We start from the raw sequence: 23,315 nt of genomic DNA, 5'->3' as shown, positions 1-23,315 counted from the left end.
CCTGTGTTCAGAAATTAAATATACAAGTGTTACAAGCCAAATAGGAAGGGTTAGGCTGAGGGTTAAGAGGATAAAGGAAAAAGATGTCAATTGTGACTGTACATCATATAATCTTATACTTTAATAACAAATAAAATGAATCAAGTGGATTAAACCAATGAACAGAGGTGACATAGAACTTTGTGCCAATGTTTGCCTCATGAACAGGGTCAATAACTGTAAACCATAAACCACCAAGACAAAAATGCATTTTGTCAGTTTAAAGCTGCACTGTGTAACTTTTCTGGTGGAGGGCCACTGGCCCTGGTTTGGTTCTATGGAGATGTTATTGCTTTGTATAGAATTTTTCACAGTATGGCATTAAACCAATCTACCTCCGTGAAGACAAGTAGGTAATACCACCAGGCCAAGTTACAAATCAGATCTGTGGAGAGGAGACGACGCTCATAGTAAGCATTCATGTATTTGAGTGATAAAAACACTCAAATGTACAAATGTAAATGTATACATGCAAGATAGATAAGTATAAAGACATACTGTGGTTACACAGTAAGTTACAGAGTGCAGCTTTAACACCAGAAAAGGCAAAGCAAGGCAAATGTATTTGTACAGCACAATTCATGGACAGTAATTCAAAGTGCTTTACAGAATAAGAAATTAAAATCACAATACAATAACCAAATCAAAACATAAATAATTATCGTAAACTGAATATTAAAAGAGAAGAGGCAGAATAAAAACCTTTCAGTCATGTGCACAGCTAAACAGAACTGTTTGAGCCTGGATTTAAACATTGTTAAAGTAGAGGCTCACGTCTTCAGGAAGACTGTTCAGGTTTTAGCTGCACAAAACTGAAAATGCTGGTAATATCACCAATCTCTTAATAGAGATCCATGTACCTTTTTACTTTTTTGTACTTTCTTTTAGTATTATATGTTTTTTTTATAATGTTTAACTAATTTCTTAATCAGTAACTCCTCTGTCAATCCTCTACCAATATATGCATCTGGTTTGGAGGAGAGTTTAGACTTTGGTGGAAGAAACTTATGTTCAGAAAATTAATATCAAAAGCCATTTTTATTAGTTTTTAATAGGACAAAATAAAATTTAAAAATGAGATGGAACCACATGTTTTTTTGTAATATTACCCAACCCTATTTACATGATATACAGATCATGTGAGATTAGTTAAAAGTTTAAATACATAGAGATTGTCATGTACATGTGGACAGGGGATTTAAATCTACTTTTTGGGGTCTTCACAAAGTGGGCAGCCTGGTTTGAGGTCGGCTTGTCTCTCCATCTGAATGGTGATCAAGTGGAAGTTGTACGAGGAGTAACACGCCTGTGTCATCTCTCTCAAGACCACCTGAGCATCAACTGTTTCATCTGTGAAAAAAGAAAAGTTTGCAATGTTTAAAGTCACAACTGCTAATTATAATGTATATTTTCCACCCTCAAGGCACTCAAAGCACTTTACATAAAGGAAACACTCACTCATTCACACACATTCATACACCAGTGTACATAGACACTAAGAAATATAATTAGGATGTTTTTCACAGTATAAAAACTCTTCAGACAGGTTTTTTTCACAGCTCCTTAATTTATACTTTGCAGCTGATGTCATCAACATACTCTGGGGGTCTGAAGCTAACTGTAGGCACTGCTCTATCGGAGGCTCTTGCTGAGCTTTGTTTTACCACAATCTGACCACAAAGAACTGACATAACTGGAACTAGAACAGGTGAGCTGCTTTGTGCTGTTAAGCAATTCTCTCTCGCACAGTCACAGACGAGCTGGTCACTCTCACTGTTGTGTTGAAAACCAAACACATAAAAAGAGGACTATTAACATTTTGTATTTTTGCATGAGTTTTCAGACTTAGATCTTTAAATGTATTCGTCAGTGTTTGCTAATGCGCGGATTATGTCACCATGGTAACTGCTGAACATTCCGTCATGGATATACTTTGCAGTGACATCATCCTGGGGGTGGTCTGCCTGTATCAGTGAGCAGACTTTGGACCAATTAACCCATCTCAGATTAGCACTTTTCTCACAGTTGCCAATGAACAAGTGTAACTCAGTATTCTCACCTATAGCCACGTGTGCAGTGAGCAGAACCTGGTTCATGGTCAGGGCCCAGATGTGCATGTTGTGGACGGCTGTAACGCCCTTCACGGCCAGCAGGCGGTCCCTCACTTCACTGTACTGCACCCCGCCCGGACTACCTAGGGACAGACTGTTCATTAACTAAACAAAGTCCTTTACCATTTCAAATATTTGTTTCAGAAACGGCTTACCCTCTAGCAGCACAACAACGATGTCCTTAATGATTGTGAAAGTGGTGCATAAAACCAATATGGAGAAGATAAAAGTGCAGATGGGGTCAGCGATCTTGTATTCAGGCTGAAAAATACAGAAAAAAGGCGTTTATGTCACTAGTTTATTGTGTACAGTTTACACTAGTTTACACTGGAGGAATAATAATTATGCACTGGATTTATATATGATGTACTTAAATTTCATTATTCATTCCCCACACTACTGGTCACTCTACCATCTCAGCCACTGGATATATTGATACTTTGGATGGATTTAACATATTTTTGTGAGCCTGTGATCAATACAAGCCTTCATGGTCCTGTTTAGCAGTTTGATTTGAAAAAAGATGAGAAAGACTAATTAAAAAACTGACTCTGCAAGAGAGAATTGTTTAACAGCACAAATCAGCTAGCTTGTCTCAACTAATGTTATTTGAGAAGGACTTGTTTAACAGTAAAAATCAGCCCGTTTGTGTTGTAGTTCCAACTAAGTCAGTTCTTTTTGGTCAAATTGTGTTAAAATAAAGCTCAGACCGGGACAAAAACCAGACTGCTCCTCCTGAATCCGAGGTTTGACTATCGGTCAGATTCTCCTCTCCAGTAATCTGGAATAGACCTTACTGGGAAGGCTGACGAGTGTGATTCCCCTGTAGATGGAACACACCCTCCGGTCCCTCTTCTTAAATAGAGGGACCACCACCCCGGTCTGCCTTTCCACAGGTACTGTTCCTGACCGCCACGCAATGTTGCAAAGGCGCGTCAGCCAAGACACACAACATCCAGAGATCCAAAATACTCAGGACGGATCTCATCCACCCCCGGAGCCTTGCCACGGAGGAGCTTGCCAACCACCTCAGTGACTTCAGCCAGGGTGATGAGTCCGCCTCTGAGTCCTCAAACTCTGCTTCCTCCTCAGAAAACGTGACGGGGGGGATTGAGGAGATCGTCAAAGTGATCTCTCCACTGTCCAACAATGTCCCCAGTTGAGGTCAGCAGCTCTACACCCGCACTGTAAACAGTGTTGGTGAAGCACTGCTTCCCCCTCCTGAGGTGTTGGATGGTTTGCCAGAATTTCTTTGAGGCGGACCAGTAGCTGGCCAGCTCCGAGTTTTTGACTCTGTGGCTGCATGGGCTGCGGCACGGTTGGCCTGATGATACCCATCGGCTGCACCATACTGGGTGAAGTCACAATCTTAGTTATATTACTCATCATAGGGGTATTGGGAACTGTTCTTTGTCTGACCTAGGACCTGTTTGCCATGGGAGACCCTACCAGGGGCATAATGCCCCAGGCAACATAGCTCCTAGGATCATTCAGGTACACAAACTCCCCCCTACGATAAGGTGGCAGTTCATGCACCAATCGCTCCAAATACAACTTCAGGTGAGTAAATGGTGAAAGGACAACTATAACATGGTTAAAAGCTTTAAAAAGTCAATTTTGCAGAATAGGTCTGCTTTAAAATATTTTAAACATAAGTGCCAATCTCTTTCCAACAAGATGTAGCCTGTAATATGTGGCCTCTCTCCCAATGGAGTGCATCTCTTACCTTGAAGAAGATGATGATGGCACTGACCAGGACACTGAGGCTCTGGAGTAGATCCCCCACCACATGAACAAACGCGGCTCGCACACTGGCATTGGCCTGCTGAGCCCTGTGTCCTGGAAGGAAAACAAGACAAAAATCATATTCAATCCAATCCACATTCTTTAATAGATTAATAGCAAAATACAAATGACAAAAAATCTAAAATAAATTGCCAATGTCGATAAGATGGCTGGGTCTGTAAAAATCTGACTGTCCAAGGGCAGAGCCAGTGGTGGAAAGTAACAGAGTACAAAAGTAATAGTACTGTACTTAAGAAAAAAATTACAGTGGATGCTTTTTACTTTTATTTTTCGACATAAAAGAGCAGGTATCTGTACTTTCTATTGCCCTGCCTTGAGTCGTTAACGTAAGATATTTTAACAGTTAATCAGATAAATAAAGCATAAAAAACAAGCTAACAAGTTTACTCTGGATCTCACTCCAAATCACTGTTGATTGATCACTATCATCCATTGAATTCTTCATCCTCGGTGTCGCTTCTGAACAACCCTGCCTGCTCCTGAAGTAAATGAAGCACCTCTTCCTCTTCCACGTGTCTGTCATCAGATTCAGCAAAATATGATTTTCTTTTAGCGGGTGTTTGTTCAGTCTTTTTCAGATGTCTTTTAAATTGCCGTAATGTTGAAATTTTTAATTTTCAATGGTACAGGAGTAGTAGATACTGACACACATGTGCCCTCGCGTGTTTGTCTGCGTGACAATAATAAGATGTGAAATTATACATTTTAATAATTTCACATATAAGTCACATCTGAGTACAAGTCGCACCGCGGGACAAACTATGAAAAAAAAGTGTGACTCAGCAGAAGAATGAGGAAATTGATTCATATTGCTACTTGTTTTCAAAAATCATTCAAATTCTTTATAAATGCATTACTATAATTAACATTTTAAATCCATCATCCGTAATTAGATTGGCCGACCCACCCCTGTTATATTCTCACACTTCAGCACTTTTAAGATTTTTATGCAATACTTTTACTACTTATTTAACTTTTTAGCATTTTTTTCTCTCCTGTATCAGTACATTTACTAAGTAAACTAATTGAGTATTCAAGTACCACGTTCTCAAAGACTCCAACTTTTTTTGTTTTTAGGTCATGATCATTTCTCTCAGTGACGTCTAGACCCTAAAGCCATATTAGAACCCAAAACTGAATTTTAACACCATTTTCTCTGGTCCTCATCTGTATTAAATGTTGGCCTATCCATAGGCCTTGAATTGGAAAAAAATCCTCAAAATGTTGTATATAACAGCTGAACGCATGAATGGGTCTTTCTCACCTTTACTGTTGAAAATCACCTAAACAGGACCATGAATGCTCCGATTGATCACAGGCTCATGAAACGTGTTGCTTAAATCCATTCTTTGAGTTTTCACTGTTAAAACTTTTTTTGACAGTGTTTGCAAATGTATGCGTTGTGTCTCCATGGTAACTGCTGAAAATTCCACCACAGAGATATATGTACAACACCCCCAGCATGTCATCGCTGCAAAGTATCAATACTATCACCTGCCACTAGAGGTCAGTGATGGGGCCCAACACGTCCGCTGGACTCACCCTGGTTGTGGTTTTGCTCCAGATCTGGGTCTTGGTTGGATTTAGACGTGAGAGACTTTGTGGAGTTGGTTTTGAGACTGTGGCTGTGTCCGTGTCCGTGAGAGCTCAGACCTCCATGACTGTGGCCGTGTCCCGATTGGTGCAGGGTCAAAGCCATTCTAAACAGAGGAGGAATGTTATAACCTTGCACCTAATTCTCGTGATATTTGTAAATTCACAAACTCACGAGACTCCATCTTGAGAGATTCCCGCTGTACAGTTAAGCACCCAAATGACCCAAAACAAACAAGACAACGCTGATAAAACAAACGTCAGACTAGTGTCAATACAAACTAATCTGTGAAAAAAGTGCATAAGGTCAGAGCTGTGTATATTTGTGGAGAGGGAAGATGTCTTTGCTTTTTTCTCAACTGCATGTAACAAAACTTTGATTTTTCGGTTTGTTCCGCTGCTGTGACGCTTTGACCAATCACATTCAATTAATCGTCATGATGTTCTGTGTTTCTGGGGTGGAGGGTCAGAAAACTCCCTTGTTGTTTTGTCTAAAATGTTCCAAAGAATGAGATAAAACCAGCAATCTCAATGAAGACGCTTGTCCCGAACCAAGTATTTCTGGCATTAAAATGTAACTAATCAATGATCTGTTCTAACCAGACTGTAGAACATTTACTGTGAACATATCCTGTGTGAGGGACTCATCGATAGAAAACCTGGGGCACCATTAAACAAATAATATTGCACATTGAAAAGTGGTTATAGATCATGCACAAGTAAACAACTGTCTAGGAATTAACGAGAGCAATAAGACACAATATACTTTTAATGGATATTAACTCATTTACTGCAGTGTAATGAGTAATCCAGTGGTAATAAACAGTGAAGCATCTCAAACCTCAAGTAGTATGGTTAAACACAGGGATTTTTAGAGGTAAACATACTTTAGTTAGTTAATTCTGTCCCTTATGTAGCCTATTCATTAACAAATAAAATATGGGTTTATTTATTTTTAGCCTAACTTCTTGATTATATAAATGTATAGTTTGCTTTATGACAATGACAATATTATTACTTTATTGTTTTGTTTTGTTGAACACATATTAAAACTTAAATGGTTAAATTATTATTGAACTATTAGAAACAGGAACATGGAATTGATCATTTAATTTAGTAGAAAATCTGGCATTAAGGATTAAAAAGTTCAGTCATTTTTCTCATATTATTCAAGCGTTACTCAAGTAGTATAAATACAAAACCTTTGTAATATTTGACGTACATGATATTGGCCAGCACAGCACATGCGGAGGTTATTAGCATGATGGTGCCTTCAATGGTGTAGTCATCACTGATCAGTCTCTGCACTGCCAGATAAACCAGCACACCAGTGACCAGCCAGATAGTGAAAACAGACAGGAGCGCTCCCAGGATCTCTATACACACAAAGAAATACAATTAAATGTAACTGGTACAGAACTAAACATGGATAAAATGATTAAAATCTCCTTTATGACAGAGGGGAGTAACTAATGCAAGAATCACATACATTTCAGAACATGTTTGTTTGTTCTATACTACACGGCTAGCTGATTTCATATAGCACTCACAATTTGCTAATAACGATTATTAAAATTGTCATTTCATATTGCACGTTAAATCATCCAAAGGTACAGATAAGCTGAACTATCGCACTAGTATCCAAAAAAAAAATAAAAAAATAAAAAAATCAATACAAATCACATTACACTAAAAACATTCAAGATGTTTGTTGTCAGTAAAATTGGAAGCAACAAAATACCCAGGTGAGTTGAAATGTGCTCTAAAAATCCAGGCAGATTATATGATGATCACAACTCCCTCTAAAACTGGACTTTTCCCTTCAAAATTCACATCCTCCATGTACTACAATGCAAGCCCACTGTACAAAGAGTCAAGAGTACATAAATCACCATTCATACATAGTTCCTACTAAATTGCTTGGTCCAAAATGTCAGAACACTCAGCAGTGACCCCCATTCACACCTCACCACTTCTTTGCAATAGCAGGGAGATATTTGCTATTTTTATGTAATAATGCAAGATTTAGGCTGTAAAGGGTTGACTATATAAATTCTATGGCTAATTATCGGTTCATTGTGCCGTTTATTTGTTGCAGCTCAGACTTTTTAATGATACTATATAAAAATTTGTTTACTGGGATTACCTGTTGTCACTAGCATAAAGCAGTTTCAATATGATCATTTATCACAGTATTTCTCTGTAGCCGTGTATCGTGTTTTAAAATTGGTTGTCGGGACAGGTCTAGTTCTGGCTTTATTCACACACGACTCTGTTCTGGCAAAATGCAGGTAAATTCCAGTGGTGGAAGGTAATGAAGTACAAGCAGTAAAGGACTGTACTTAAGTAGAATTTTTAGGTACCCGAAGTACATTTTACATTGGATACTTTTTACTTTTACTTCAGTACATTTGAGAGCAGTATCTGTACCTTCTACTCCACAATATTTTTGAACAGGACTGAAAAGTAAAAGTCATATGATTTGAGGGGTTATTTTTACCCTGTTCGTGGAAACATCCTGAATAAAGTTTTCAAATCCATGCTTCAGCTTTGAGCAAAAAAAAAAAAAAAAAAAAATGAATAAATGGTTTTTACTTCTTTACTTCTAACACTTGAAGTACATTTTTAAACAGGTACTTCAACACTTTTACATAAGTGAAAGTATCACATGAAAAAATCTAATTAAGTAGAAGTACAGATACAGAGGTAAAAAGTTACTCAAGTAGCAAAACAGTACTAGTAATGGAGATTCTACTCTGTTACTCTGTTAGTGGTAAACAGATGCTCTGCTCAGGGCCTCACCTCTGTTACCATGGCAACCAGCAGATTTTAATTTATGGCATTTGAAAGGGATCAAACTCATTTTTGATCGCACAATTTCTGGAGCACTCAACCCTCAAATGCAAGACAATGCAGGAACGTGTGAATTCATTAAAATATTACTCTGATTAAGTCAATGGTGAGAATAGGGTTGTCAAAAAATAACAATAATTAAAACCCAGATGCTTAACGATACTCAAACTAGTATGGAAGGTTGATGCTCATAAAAACAATCATTGGTACTGGATTAAAAAAATAAAAAATACCACATGAGTGTGTGAAAACACTGAACAACAGTGTAGATTTTTAAATTGTATTTTAGAGTCTAAAAGAGTTTTTGCTCGCATTGGGGTCTCAATATCTGTATTTGATATTGAACCATTCCCTTAACACAACGCTAGACACAATTTCAAAGGTGCACTATGTAACTCAGGTGGAGGGTCTGCAAACTGTTTTGTCTCCATGGAGATGTTATTGCTTTGTTTGGAATGTCCCACAGTATGAAATCAGACCCATCTCTATCCCTAATGTTGCCTGTATTTAATCACAGATGTTTAAGACTCAGAATACTTAAAACCAGATTTTGTTACAAGGTCTCCTCTATAAAGCTCTGACCTGTGTATCACAGTAGCTCAGTTGGTAGACTGTCCACTGATTTGAAGGTGGAGAGGTCCACTAACCCGCAGGTTGGAGGTGCAATTCCAGCTCCAACAAATAAATGCTGTCATTGTGTCCTTGGGCTACCCACCTACCCAGTGTAGGTGGGTAGTGTACACTGGTGTATGAATGTGTGTGTGTGTGTGTGAATGGGTGATGTATGTGTACACTGGTGTATGAATGTGTGTGTGAATGGGTGATGTATGTGTACACTGGTGTATGAATGTGTGTGTGAATGGGTGATGTAAAGTGCTTTGAACGTGGAAAAGCACTATATAAAAATGTGACCATTTACTATAAATGTAATGTTGTGATGTGGAACTATTCAGGCAAATGTGTAACATCAAGAAGGTGGCATACCCTCAACCTGAAAAGTTCCATAGTGCACCTTTAACATGGTCAAAAAAGCTCATAAAAGTAGATTTATCTCACACTACATACCTGCTCGATGCCAACCGTAGCTCAGCTTGTGTGTGGCCGGGAGAGAGGAGAGCCACAGAGACACGAGGCTGATGATGAAGCTCATCAAATCCACCATTAAGTGAGCTGCGTCCGTCATCACCGCCAGACTGCTCGCAAAATACCCCCCTGCAAAAACAACAGCCCTTCACTGCACCCATCCGCACCCGTCCCCACACCTGTCCCCACACCTGTCCCCACACCTGTCCCCACACCCGCACTTGTCCCCGCACCAAGCTATAGTCTGTGTCCATTGTGCACTGTTGTTATCACTGGGGCCAAAGCAGAGCTGACAGGGTGGATCTGGATGAGGAGCAGAAGCCACTGCCCTGCGCCTCTGTTTAAATGAATCTCAATCTATAGACATTATGGATCCTGGACGTGTTTGGCACCAGAAAGAACGGCTGCACTAAACTTGATAACTAAAAAAAAAAAAAAATCGTTGTTGGATTTTGATCATTGTAATGTCATCTGGACTATATAAACGACATAATCATGTGGACTTGATATAAACTCTAAATTTTATCACAAAGATTTTATCACATCTAAAAGAACAATTTGTGATTTCCATCAATTTGTAATTTATTTATAATGATTCTCAATTTAAAAATCAACCTTTATTTGGTTGATGCTGTATTTTAGAGTCTTTCCACTAATCCAAAAAAACTCGTCAACAAGTAGCTTAATCGTTAAGTGCAGCCTTATCAGAAAGGCACAAGCACAAACTTACTAAAACTTAGTTTTATTTTGTGAAGGTAAATCTCATGACTGGAATTTGCCACATAATCTCAAAATTTAAAAGAATTTGTCCAGATAAAAGTTTTAAACAGGCTGGTCGACAGGCATTTGAGGAAAAAAAGCCTCAAATGGTCCACCATCTAATGCTCATGTAACTAGCTCTGTTTACCTGAAATAACTATTACAGTCATATCATTTTTATATCATTGAATTTATCCAATTATTTTACCAGTGACTATGGCGCGCAACAGTTACAACCATTTCAAAGTTCAGAGCGCCGCTATTTTAATAAGCAATTTATAAACTTTCAGAAAGAGATTTTAAATAAAAATATAGTTCTTGTGGTCATGAGTTAGCGCATACTTGATTAGCCCTGAGCAAGCTTTCAAACTCTAATATCACTAATTTATTCCTGTAAATCTATGGGAAAATTAATGGGAAATTTATTCTCAGAGCTCCACTTTTTAAAAAGCAAACATGACATTTAAACAAGTTGTTGGTTAAGACCTGGTCCAAGTCTTACACATGTCCAGCCCCTTGTACAGCCCCATGTCCCACTGTTAGCCTGAGGTGTGGCCAGTGCAGTGTTTTACCCAGGATTTCTCCTATTATGAAGACCAGGCAGATGATGGAAACCACATAGAGCCTCCTTCTTGCCACTTTCTTCTCCACCTCACGGTCCTCCTTGGCACGACTGTTGTCATGGCAATGCTTCACATCCACATTCTTGTCTGGAACAACGTCTATGCGTGCGCTATGGGGACAGTTCAGAGAATACTATAAAAATTGGGATCAAACTTTAGTTTGAACACTGTGGGAACATTTGTTGCATGATTTGTTCTGACCGGAGTTTAAACACAGTTTTAAAGGGGAGATTTGATATTTCAAGCACTTGAAGGATGTAAAGGTCATTGCTCATAATATTAAAGATTAGACTAAAAGGAGGTTTAGGACTTTCACGCAACACTGTACAAACACACTCCGTTCTTGCCCTATTGCATAGAAAAGAACGTACTGTGACAATAGACAGTGTAGCATGTCCTCCCAGATTAAGCTGTTACAGATAACGTTGCACCAACGGGGCACCTGGAGGGTAGAGGAGTGCCAGAAGGAAGAAGAAGATGTCCACACCCAGCTACTGAATATTCATGATTTATGTTTAAATGTGGCGTTCAGGGTCAGGCACTCAGATCAAAACGGGACTGCCCCTGAGATCTCCGTGCACGTACTAGGAACAGCACCACGCCTGACTTGTATTAGATTGGATATAGGGAACAATAAAACTCGAGTGATTCTACTCTCTGGTCTCCAGTGATTCTTCTGATCGGATAAAAGGAACATGCTTACACACTTTATATGGAACAATACATTTTTACTTTGTCATACACAAATTTGTAAGAAGGTGCAGAAGCACCCCCAACTGGGGGAATGATGAAACACACATATATATTATAGGGAACATAATAATGCAACCCAACAAAGGAACAGAGTGTGTGACAGCACACCACAGGATAAACTGTTCCTACTATACTTTTACCAATCTAGCTGCCCTGATAATTGCTGCTTGTGTTTATATTTTAAGATTGTCATCAAAAAACTTTTGTAACATTTTTTTTCTCACTGTGGGGAACACCAGTAGTGGAAGTACTCAATTGTGTTACTTAAGTAAAAGTACAGATACTAGATCAAAAAATACTCAAGTAAAAGTATCACATGAAAAAATATACTTAAGTGAAAATAAGTTCGCATTTAAAAATGTTCTTAAAGAGTAAAAAGTAAAAGTATTCTGTGCTGTTTTTCAGATCCAATACAGCTTCAAATAGACTTCGATTTTGATAGTAGAAAGTACAGATACTGCTCTCAAATGTAGTGAAGTAAAGTAAAAAGTATCGACCGTAAACCCTGAGGATGCTGACATAAAGCTTAAAACCTAAGATCAATGCTCACCTCTGATAGCTCCGTGGTTTCATCGATAAAAATGTCTCTGTCATTGTTAATTGTTTTTACATGGACCGTCTCAGTTCTCTTCGCTCCTTGAGTCAGTTTGTTGTGCACTATTTTCCCCAAGAGTTGCCTCTGCAGTGCAAGCTAAAATCCAACCCTCTGATACAGCTCTGTAACCCACCAAGTCAACAGTAGGATGACTTTTCTGGATCCATGGTGTTTATCTAGTTCAAGTTTTTCGTTTACCTTGCTGCGCTGTAGCTCCTCGCAGTCACTCCAGTCACAAGGGGATATTTGTCGGGATTTTGGCTTTTAACCATGATGGCAACAATAAAAAGATATAAAAGATTAAAGTTAGGCTATAAAAAATACCTGTGTAAAAAGTTAAAATTACATAAAGCCAAATCTAGTGTTGAGTGGCTGGGAAACACCTTATCCTCTGCTCCAATACTGGCCACCTATGGGTTCAGTGAGTGATTAGTGTAGCAGTCCATCCTCTCAAAGAAACGCGTGCGCACCGCTTACAACACCCTCCAGGCCTTGTGACAGCACCGTGCGCAAAGCCCCCCGCTGCTGTCCCAATCCGAGACGCAAACCCAAACCTCTAGTGCGCAATCTGACACCGCATAGTCAACGAGTCCAAGTACAATCGTGTTTATTTCGTGCGTAATTTAGCCAATTGGATGCGTCCCGCGCGTCAAACTCATCACAAAAGCCTCCACGCCAAACACCACCCCTCTCCTCATTTCCAGACGGCACTCTTTCGAAAACAAAACCCCACGAGGTCGAGGTGCCGTGTGCTCCGCCTCGTGCGCTCCAGACCTCATGGCCCAGACCCTGACGTGCGCAAAAGTCCAGTGTGATGTGATGAGATTATGCTGTGGAGTGGAGGATTTTCCTTTAAATACAGTTTACCCAAAGCTCTGGTTGTAAGGCTTGAAAGAAAGTTTGATTTTAGCGTGTCAGCTTTGTCTGTTGTTCAGATGAAACCAAAATCATAACCTATAACCTCATTTTCACCTTTGGCACTAAAGTTTCCACGCACTGATCTTTAAATGAGAATTCACAGAGCTAAAATCATCTTAAACTGCAAGCTTAAACCATCTTGTTTTTGTTGTTGAGCCATTTGAAAACAAGGTAAAACTTCACCAGTAATTTCTGATAAAAATGTTCTCATAAAAATTAAAATCGCAAGCGGTGATAAAGGGCTCTCACATCCTTAGTCGTTTTGGAAAATTAAGAACAATGGTTTTCTGTTTAAGAACTTTATTTTGTGAATTGTTCTAACATTATCAGTTGCTTGTGCAATATTTATGGTTCACATTATTGAAGAAACCAAAGAGCGCGGCCCTGTTTCAAGAAGCAGGTTTACTCCAAACTCAGAGGTCAACTCAGAGTTTTCAGTTTCACAGAGAGAGTTAACCTAAACCCCGATTCAGTCACCACGGTAATGCTCTCTGTGAACCTGACCTGGTCCAGAGCAGGGCCATTTGAATTCCCAGTATGCAGACTCTGTACTGTCATACTCCCAGGTGCAGACTCGGAGGAGAATCAGGAGCGAGCAAATCCTCTGCTCTCTCAGCTTTTGGGGCAGGTGGACTTGATGACGTCACAGAAAATAAAGTGCATGTGGGTGCTTGCTATAATAAAACAATAAATAAATAAAGTTAATCACAGCATTACTTTATTTATCAACCAATTACTCAAATCAGCACTCTGAAGCAACTGGTGATGAAGATGAGATAAGGCTGATCTGGATCTACATATTTAAAGACAATTTCCGTGTCTTAGTCAGATATAACATGAAAATGAATGATTATAAAACTGTTGATACTTGTGGGGAAGCTGGCCCGAGTGATCAAAATAGGAGGCAGACTCAAAAGAAGTCCCATTAGACACATTTATTTCCGTGTAGTGGTACACCGTGAACACACAAAAAATAATCCATATGTACAAAAATTAACGGTGCTCAATGAAAAACTAAGCAACCAAACTTAAGCAACTGAGGCAAAAGCCACGTGTACCCTGGCTACACTGGTGTTCCTCATCTGTCTAATTGCCCAGACTAAAATACTTCCCTGTACCGGAAGCCCCACCCCCGGTCTACTCCATCTCTTGTCCAGGGGGCGGTGGGAGTAACATAAGCCTATATTCCATAAAAACATCTCTCGGACCCGAGTCCCTTTACCAAAAGTGTTTAACTAAACAAACTATAAACGCTTAGTTCAGGAAATGAAAATACACAAGACATTAACACAAAGAAACAAACTTAAATCAGTTTTTCCCTCTCCACATGGTCCGGCCCACGATCCCACACAAGCCTATAAAATGGCCGACATAGGGCACACCCCCTCTTTGTCTAGACCATGTGGAGATGCAGGTAAGATGATTATTGAACTGAACTGAATAGATGCATTTAACTAAATAAAATATATTTAACTAACAAATGTGTGGTGATTTAACTGATTACAACTAAACAAAACAAACCCGGGATAGTTCTATTTCGTTGAGTATTGAAGTTATAGAAAATGAACAAACATGTGCAAAACCAAATCATAATACTATTAAAAAGGGACAAAGGCCCACTTTGTCACAATACTGGCAACAGCTGTGCCAACATTTTTTCAGCGATTCTCATTGGTGAAGATATGAACATTAAGCTGTGTGGAGGTTTACAGGAACTGAACGAGTCTGAACTTCATGAACGACTCAGCTCTTTTGAACGGTTCCTTAATCTGAACGTTTGGATCCAGATCTCATTTTTTAAAAGACGAATCTTTTTCTGTCTAATTTGTTTGCATTTTTACACTGATTCACACTGAACTCAAACTCAACTCAACTTGAAACTGGAAAATAAACCAATTCAGGATGTATTTTAGGAGGAATCTTAGAAATTGTTTCCAACAGGTGGCAGCAGTGGGACATAAAGTGTCTAGAAACAAACTGCAAAAGGAGGCACTGCTTGAGTTTCGTAAAAATTGTGTCAAAATTTTACAAATACAATAGTGTGTTCCTATAGGACAGACAATATTCTCTAGAAGCCGTCTGTCACCATATTTCATCCTGTATTTGGTTAAAAATGATAGACTTAAGTAACTGACCAGTTGCCAAGTGAAACAGTTGCAGCCCTATAAGTCCTCCATTCAAATTCTAAATGGCTTTTTTTCTGTTTTGGTTTAGCATTTTTCTCAATAACTCCATTTGGATGTCTTCACAGCTTTACAATGAACCTTCTGACGTCTGTTTTCTTAATTAGCTCCAAAACTCTCTAAAAATAGCTTCCATTTCTTTACCGCTCTTGTGTCTGCGCTGGCCTCAGTTTGGACTCTGCTCTTTTGAGTCCAGATGCCAGGGTCCCGTGGCGGTGAATGGTCCCGGGACAGTGGTGTTGCTAGGGGCAGGAGCAGGAGGGGAGCAGGCATGAGGAGGTTAGTTACACTTGGCTGTCCACACTGTCCCGACACAGAGAGACTGGAGTATCGAGACAGATGCACAAGCCATTTTCACACATGGAACAACAACAAAAGACTTAAATAAAACTAACTTTACATATGTCTTGATTTTCTCCATAGAGATAAATTTAATGACATACTGTGGAACATCATAACAATAACTCCATGGATACGAGCAGACCCAACATCAGAAGCGTAAGCAACGTACCTTTAGCTTTAAGGAGTAAACTTTTGTATACAAGTAAATTAGTACAGTCGTATAAACCTTTACTGATACTTTGCAGTGATATCGTGCTGGGGGTGTTCTACATGTGTCTCTATGGTGGAATGTTCAACAGTTGCCATGGTAACGCAATGCACACACTGGCAAAAAAGTCTTAGGACTGTCTGAAAAATACACAATAGATCTGAAAACTCAAGAAAAGAAAACAAAATGGATTTAAAGGGCACATTTTCAGGAGCTGTGATCAATCCGAGCGTTCATGGTCCTGTTTAAGAGTTTGATTTTCAACAAAATGGTGACTGTGATTAACTGAAAAACTGTTAGCTAGCTCGTGACTGTAATTTTATGTGTGAGAGACTTATTCACCACACATGTTGAGTTGTATTTCCAACTAAAGCAGCTCTTTCTGATCAGATTGTCCCAGATAGAGCAGTGCTTACAGTTAGCATCACACCCCCAGGGAATGTTGACTGATTAGTTTGAACTGCAACATGTGAGCTGAATTGTGCTGTTAAACAAGGTCCTCTCACATAACATCACATTAGCCAACAGTTTTTCAGGCAGTCACTTTGATTTTTTGTTGAAAATCAAACCTAAACTGGACCATGGACGCTCAAACTGATCACAGGCTCCTCAAATGTGCTGTTTAAATCCATTTTGTATTGTTTTCATGAGTTTTCAGACAATCTTAAATCTTTGGCAGTGTGTCTCTATGGTAACTGCTGAACATTCCACCATACACATACATGAAGAACAGCCCCAGCGTCACTGCAAAGTATCAATTGGCCAAAAAAATGACTTGGTTTGGTGCTGTTACCATTGATACAACTGTGCTAAATATAATACATGCATAAACACATCATTTTGGTTTGAAATCTGACCCCAACACAATGATGAATCTTAATAGTGAATCTTTTAAATGAGGGACTTGCAGGATTAGCTTAAAAAATAGTAAATAATTGTACATATATGTGAGAAAAATATTAGTCCTAGTAGGTGTTTCCGTTCCTTCACTTGTCCTTTTGTCCAGAACATTTCTGTTTTCGAAAGATACACATCCCGTTTCCACTGGCAACCCCCTCCTCCTCCTCCTCCCTCCTCCTTCTCGTCTCTCCTCTCTCTTCTCTCTCTTATAAGGATCCCATGTGTTTGAGTGATAAAAATGCCTAAAGTGGTAAACAAGCTGAGGTCATCCAGGCATCCACACAATGTACTGACGTCAACCCGAGCTCTCTTTCACTAAAAAAACATTTGAAAGTGAAAAAGGAGGGGACAAGGAGCTGTTTAAAACCAAGAAATCGTCCCAACTAGCTCATGAGTTGTAGATCATTGGAGACAAGGCTGTAGCTACCTCACAGCTGCCTTTTAACTTGACTAAACTAAATACTGATAATGATGGAAGTGGTACTAAACAGACTAAGGGATTTCTCCTCTAAGACTTCACAATTTGAGTGTAACTCTGGAGCCGTGGTGGCAGGGGGGCTGAGAAGGGACCCACCCAGAGCAGAGTGCTTCAGAGCGGGATGCACAGCGGGACGAGGAGAGGGCAGGCTGGATATAGAGAGCGCCCTAGCCTGGCTCAGAACAGAACTGGTGAGTTTTTCATGAAAAAGAAATAGATCTTTATCTATAGTTAGCAAGACAAAAACTTCTTACTTCACGTCTGCGCTGATAGAGAGTCACGGAAATACGACAAAGTTCTGGAGGAACTCAGAACATACTATTCTGCTATTCTACATACTATTCATACATCATCAACTGATATTTTATTGGATTCAGCTGTTGTAAATTCTAAAGAGGAAATATGTGATGCTTCTAATAGGCATTTTATCTCTGCATGTGGCGTTTTGGATAATAATGATGATCCCTCTGATCTTGATTATGTTGAATCTGAACCTTGAGCAGATAACACATTTTCTCTTTAAGACACATGGAGGTCTTAAATGCTCTCCACTCCATAGAGCCAAACAAATCCATGGGACCTGATGACCTTGATCCAAAACTTATATTACTTGTTGACGCATATTTAATTCAGCCTCTATTTAATTCAACCTCTATTATACTATTTTTAATTTGTCAATTCAAATGGCAGTGATACCAGAATTATGGAAATCACAGCACATGTTTTGGCTTTACATAAAGGTGGGACAAGGAAAAATGTAAATAATTTCTAGCAAATATCTAAATTACCTTGTAATTACCTTTAGAAAAGTTAGTTGCAAATCAAGTAACAATTTATTTAAATAAATGCTCAATTTTGAAGTCAGGTTTCAGAAAAGGTCATAATACTGTTACTGCAAACACACAAGTTTTAAATGACATTGAGTCCTTGATGACAAACAAGATTGTGTAGCTCTGTTTATTGATTTAACTAAATGTTCTGTGGATCATGAAGTCGTCTTGAAGCGTCTGAAGCATTTTGGATTTGGCAGTGCTACATGTGATTGGTTACAAAATGATCTTTCAAACTGAACCCAGACAGCAGAAGCCGATGGGATTAAATACATTTTTGTAACTTTAAGTAAAGGAGTGCCCCAAGGCTCAATTTTGGGCCTGCTACATTTTACTTTATTTATTAATTACATTGGTTGCAATCTAAGAGATGCAGATGATGCTGTTTTGTATTCAAGTGCTCCCTCTGCTGATCACACACTTTTAAAACTGCAGCAATCCTAAATTCCCTCATGAATCTTAAATTATCATTGAATATGAATAAAATGTATGTATGTATACTGTATATGTATATAAGTGTATATGATTAAAAAACAAACACAAAGCTACAAAATTGTTATATACTAAATGGTACGTCGATTGAAAGAGTCACCACTTATAAAAATCTTGAGTTTTGGGTTAAAAAAAGTTTTAAAAACCTTCAAAAAATCCTTTAAAATCCTTTAAAAACATATCTCAGAATTATGTAAGAGTTTAAAATAAAAATGATAATTTTATTACAGAAACAAATCAGCCTTTCTTTCTGTACTGGATTATGGAGCTATAATGTACACGCAGATTTCAGCCTCTAATTTGAAACCTTTAGACTCTCTCTTTCACTTAGCCCTTCGTTTCATAACACTTGATGAATTGAAAAGCCATCACTGTTCACTCTATAAAAATCACATCTGTCAGAAGAGAACAACACTGTATGAAATGTTTTTTATAAAAGACTACTTCACTACTGCTCACTTGTATGTGGAACTTTAATACAGGAACTTTTAATACTTTTAAGATCTCTATGTCTAAAAACTGGCTGCACGAGAACTGAAATGGGGAAAAAAAGCTTTTGGTTATTTTGCTTCCCAAAAAATTTAATACATTTCAAGAACATGCATAAGTGGATACATAACTGCAATTTAATACTCGGGTGGTAAACATTTATAATCACACCTCCTGTTTTATGTTTTAAATGGTCTTATGTGTTATTTGTTTTGTTTATTTGTGTTTGTGTGTTTCAGTATTTTAACAGGGCGCTCGTGCAAAGAGTCTGAGTCTCATTGGGCTCTCCCTGTTTAAATAAAGATCAATTAAAAATGAAATAGTCTAGAGTCTCTCAAGTGTGGAAATAATTAATAGTCTAATTTTTTGTTGTGCATAGAATAGTGTTTAAAGTTGCACTATAACTTTGCATGATATCACAAGGTTTAACAGAGCATTTTGAGCTTTGGAGATGTAGACAGACTAATAATAACGGGTTTCAGGTGTGTTTTTGAGGAGGTAACAGCATTATAACATGGCTTAAAGTTCAATTTTGCACAGTATAGGACCTTTAGATAGCATTTGTGGAAGTATTAAATTTAGCTTGTATTTAATTTTTGTAAAGCAAAACAACCAAAAGCCCTTTTTTCCCATCTCAGTTCTGATGTGGCCAGTCCTTAGACTTACACAGTTATCTAATCCTGTATTAAATGTTCTAGTATCAACAAGCAGGTGAGATATTCAGGCAGTCTATTAAGTAATCTCTTAAAAATAAATTGAACCTTTTCATTATTCCTTTGGGACTGTCTCCATAAACTGGTTACATTAATATTATGGCTTAAAGTCCTTTTAACAGGCAACACTTTTTGGTGTTGAATAATGGCACTACTCTTTTTTAAAGTCCCTCCCACTACACATTGATTTCCAAGTTTTCCAGTTTTTGTTTGTAAGTTGAGCTGTTACATCGCTGAACAGCTCTGTGTTTGTCCCAGTCTGTCCTCTGTGTGAGCTCTATTGTCAGAGGGTCATAAATTACTCTGCAGTTAATGAGTGACTCTTCACTAACTGACTGTTTGCCATGGCAACCAGGACGCACAAAAAATGCAATGAATATGTATTAGAAATATATGGGGAGGAATATACCAGGGCTAAACTACAGCTAAACCTGGGCTAAAATAGGACTTCATACCCAAAACAGGACAAAAAATGACCACCGTTCACAATATGAGAACTACTGTAGGATAAGATTATGTAATTATACTGGAAATGTTATTGATAGTTTGCAGTGACATTGCTCTGGGGGTGTTCTTCCTGTATGCCTATGGCGAAGTGTTCAGCAGTTACTATGGTGACACAATGCACACATTAGCAATAACTACCAAAAAAGTTATAAGATTGTTTGAAAACTCAAGAAAAAATACTAAATGGATTCGAACAACACATTTTCAGGATCAATACGAGTGTTCATGGTCCAGTTTAGGTTTGATTTTCAGTAAAAAAAAAAAAAAAAAAAAAAAAAAAAGTGCATTTGACTAACTATTGGCTGATGCTAGTTATCTTGTGTTACTTGAGAGGGACTTGTTGAACAGCACAAATCAATCAGTGTTCCTGTTGTAATTCCAACTAACTCAGATTTTGTAAAAAAAAAAAAAAAAAAAATCAAATTAAAGTCTAACTTGAGTAACAGAGCTTCAAACAGAGCAGTGCCTACAGTTAGCATCACACTCCCAAGGAATGTTGATGACATCAGCTGCAAATTATTGGCTACGACACCCAGAATGTCTCACAGTATACAACCTCGTGCATGTTGCATTTATTCAATAGTTTTTGTTTTTATAGTTCAAAATACCTCAAAGATATGTATTCTTACTGTGAGTAGGTTCACCTCTCCACAGATCGGACCTGTAACTTGAGCTACTTGTCACCTTGGAGATAGATAAGGTTAATGCCGTACCGTGTGAAAACAGCGTTCTAACCTAAAGAAAACAACACACTTCATGTCATTTTCTAATTAGAGATTTTCTTATCTGGAGATACAATTCATCAATGATATAATCCAGGCCCTTTAAAGTTTTGAGGCTTCATGTGTGAAATCTTGACACTCACGCTATTAAAAATGAGTTTGACTTGCAAAAAACACAAAATAGCTCCATTTCTCCATAAGAGCCGATCTAATTTCTGTTCAATTTCTCGTTGAGGGCATTAAATCCAGCGGCTCTCGGTCTGAGCACACAGCCGTAATTACAGAGAAAAGAAATGCAGATGAGTTCAGGGACGCCTTTGTGTGTGGGACATTCCTACCTCCTTAAACAAACTTGGACTTGGAGTTAGTGGATTGTGAACTTCTGATTTCACAATGGCACCAATTAGACCAGTGCTAGTACAGAGAAAGAAGATAATGCAGAAATGTATTAGCATGTGAAAAGTGGGACTGTAGTGAAAGGCTCTGTGGCTTCATGCTGTGAGGGAACCTGCTCAACTTTATGTGGTTAATCCCAGAGGTGGGCAGTACTCAGTTACATTTACTCGAATAACTTTTGAAAGAAATTATACTTTTCTATCAGCATACTTTTAATTCTACTTAAAGAGGACATATTGTGCTTGTGTCTGCTCTATAGTTATAATCTACGACACTCATAGATCATGATGTCGCAATTTGCACATTTTAAATCGCAATATTCATCTCTCACTGTGTCACTTTTATTCAAACCTATCACCTATTAAAAGTCAAATTAATTAAAATAACTACCCATTTATTTTTATATGTAGAATACTTCAGTGTGTTGTTTTAATATTCATTATGCCTCAAAATTAGCATTGAGGCACAAATATTTATTTTTTTAAACATATACACCCGCAGCTCCCTTTCCACTGCCTTATTTATTTATTCATTTTAACGTGACTCAGCTTCATAGCGATAAAACTGGACAGAAAGTACTCACGCTAACAGTGAGGCTGCCAGGCGCTACTGTGCATAGAGCCCATTAACTTGGCTTCAAACACATGACATTTTCCTGTTATGGCGGCCATTTTGAGGACTTTGGGCCGTAAGATGGAACTTTGTATTGATATGATTATTTCACATTTAAACTTCTTTTTTTTATTGTTTCAGATGGAGATGCGCTCGCAGGACCAGGCCCTGATCCGTCAGCTGATGGAGCTCCACTCGGGCATACAGGAGCTGAAGCAGGAGCTGGAGGAGGATGAGGAGGAAGAGGAGGTGTCTGGGGAGAGGGAGAGCAGCGCGTGGGACAGTGACAGTGACCACAGTGGCAGCAGCAGTCAGTACTCCAGCTCAGGGGAAGTGTCTTATCTGGCAACCCCCGTGAGGCTCTGCGCACGCACGCTGAACAAGAGGAGGATCAGGAGGAGCTCTGTGCCCTGAACAAATAACCAGGCTCACATTTGGGTTTACTTAAAGCTTCACTGCGGAACATTTCAGCAAGATCAAGAAACATCCACACTGAAACAGACGAAAGAGCAATGATCAAGAGGAGCTTTGTGTCCTGAAGAAATAACCAGCTTCAAATATTTGTTTACTTAAAGCTTCACTGCGTAACATTTCAGCAAGATGAGATTATATTATGTATAAAAGAAAACATCCATAGAGCAGTAATCTGGAGGAGCTCTGTGCCCTGAATTACCAACCTACTTCAATGTTTTGTTTACTGCTTATTTTGTTGTAAAGATTCACTGCGTAACATTTAAAAAAACAAAAAACAAAAAAAAAAACCTAAACAAAACATAAGTGTACATGCTCTTTGGTATATTTTTGAACCAAAAAACACACATATAAAAATAAACAAAAAGACATAGATGAGAAGTTGCTCTGCTATCACGCACTAACCTCATATACTGAAATGTATTTTGTTTACTTAAAGCTTCACTGTGTAACATTTCAGCACAAAAAAGACTAGCAAGGCTGCAAGTTTTGAATTCACCCATACTGAATAAAAAAGAGAGCAGTGACCAGAAGGAGCTCTCTAAGAACCCGTGTGCCGAAAGCAATTTTGTATACTTAAAGTCCATCTAAGGAACTTTTCACTCATAGATACTGATGTATTCTGGCAATATATTGAAATAAAGGCTTTTATTGTAGCCATAAGGTGAATGTTACACAGATATACAAGTTTGGTGTAATGAATGTAAATGACAATGGATTTAAACGTCCTGTTTACTGTTTGCTGTATGTAATATTGACTCCCGTACGTTCTATGGTAGAGTATTGGAAATATGATTGACAGCTGTTGTGTTTGGCAAGATGAGATTTTTTATACACAG

The 23,315-nt window shown here is 38.4% G+C and overlaps 2 protein-coding genes across 2 annotated transcripts in view; one reads left to right on the top strand and one right to left on the bottom strand.

Annotated features, from left to right (window-relative positions):
• The window catches only part of rnf5 (ring finger protein 5), a 145,632-nt gene that overhangs the window by 87,858 nt on the left and 34,459 nt on the right, over positions 1-23,315 (top strand). The window lies entirely within an intron of this gene.
• Positions 1,064-12,814, bottom strand: LOC117378728 (proton-coupled zinc antiporter SLC30A2-like). Its single transcript, XM_033975389.2, has 9 exons — positions 12,414-12,814; positions 10,817-10,977; positions 9,468-9,614; positions 6,772-6,925; positions 5,499-5,656; positions 3,877-3,989; positions 2,306-2,411; positions 2,099-2,233; positions 1,064-1,389 (listed from the first exon to the last, which is right to left on the bottom strand). Exons 1-9 carry the CDS (start codon positions 12,485-12,487, stop codon positions 1,244-1,246), a joined length of 1,194 nt encoding a protein of 397 aa, XP_033831280.2. The 5' UTR covers positions 12,488-12,814; the 3' UTR covers positions 1,064-1,243.

Source organism: Periophthalmus magnuspinnatus, chromosome 11 (assembly GCF_009829125.3).
Source record: "Periophthalmus magnuspinnatus isolate fPerMag1 chromosome 11, fPerMag1.2.pri, whole genome shotgun sequence".
NCBI classification, from domain to species: Eukaryota; Metazoa; Chordata; class Actinopteri; order Gobiiformes; family Gobiidae; genus Periophthalmus; species Periophthalmus magnuspinnatus.
Note: the sequence above shows the minus strand (reverse complement) of the source record. Positions and strands in the feature narration are given on the sequence as shown.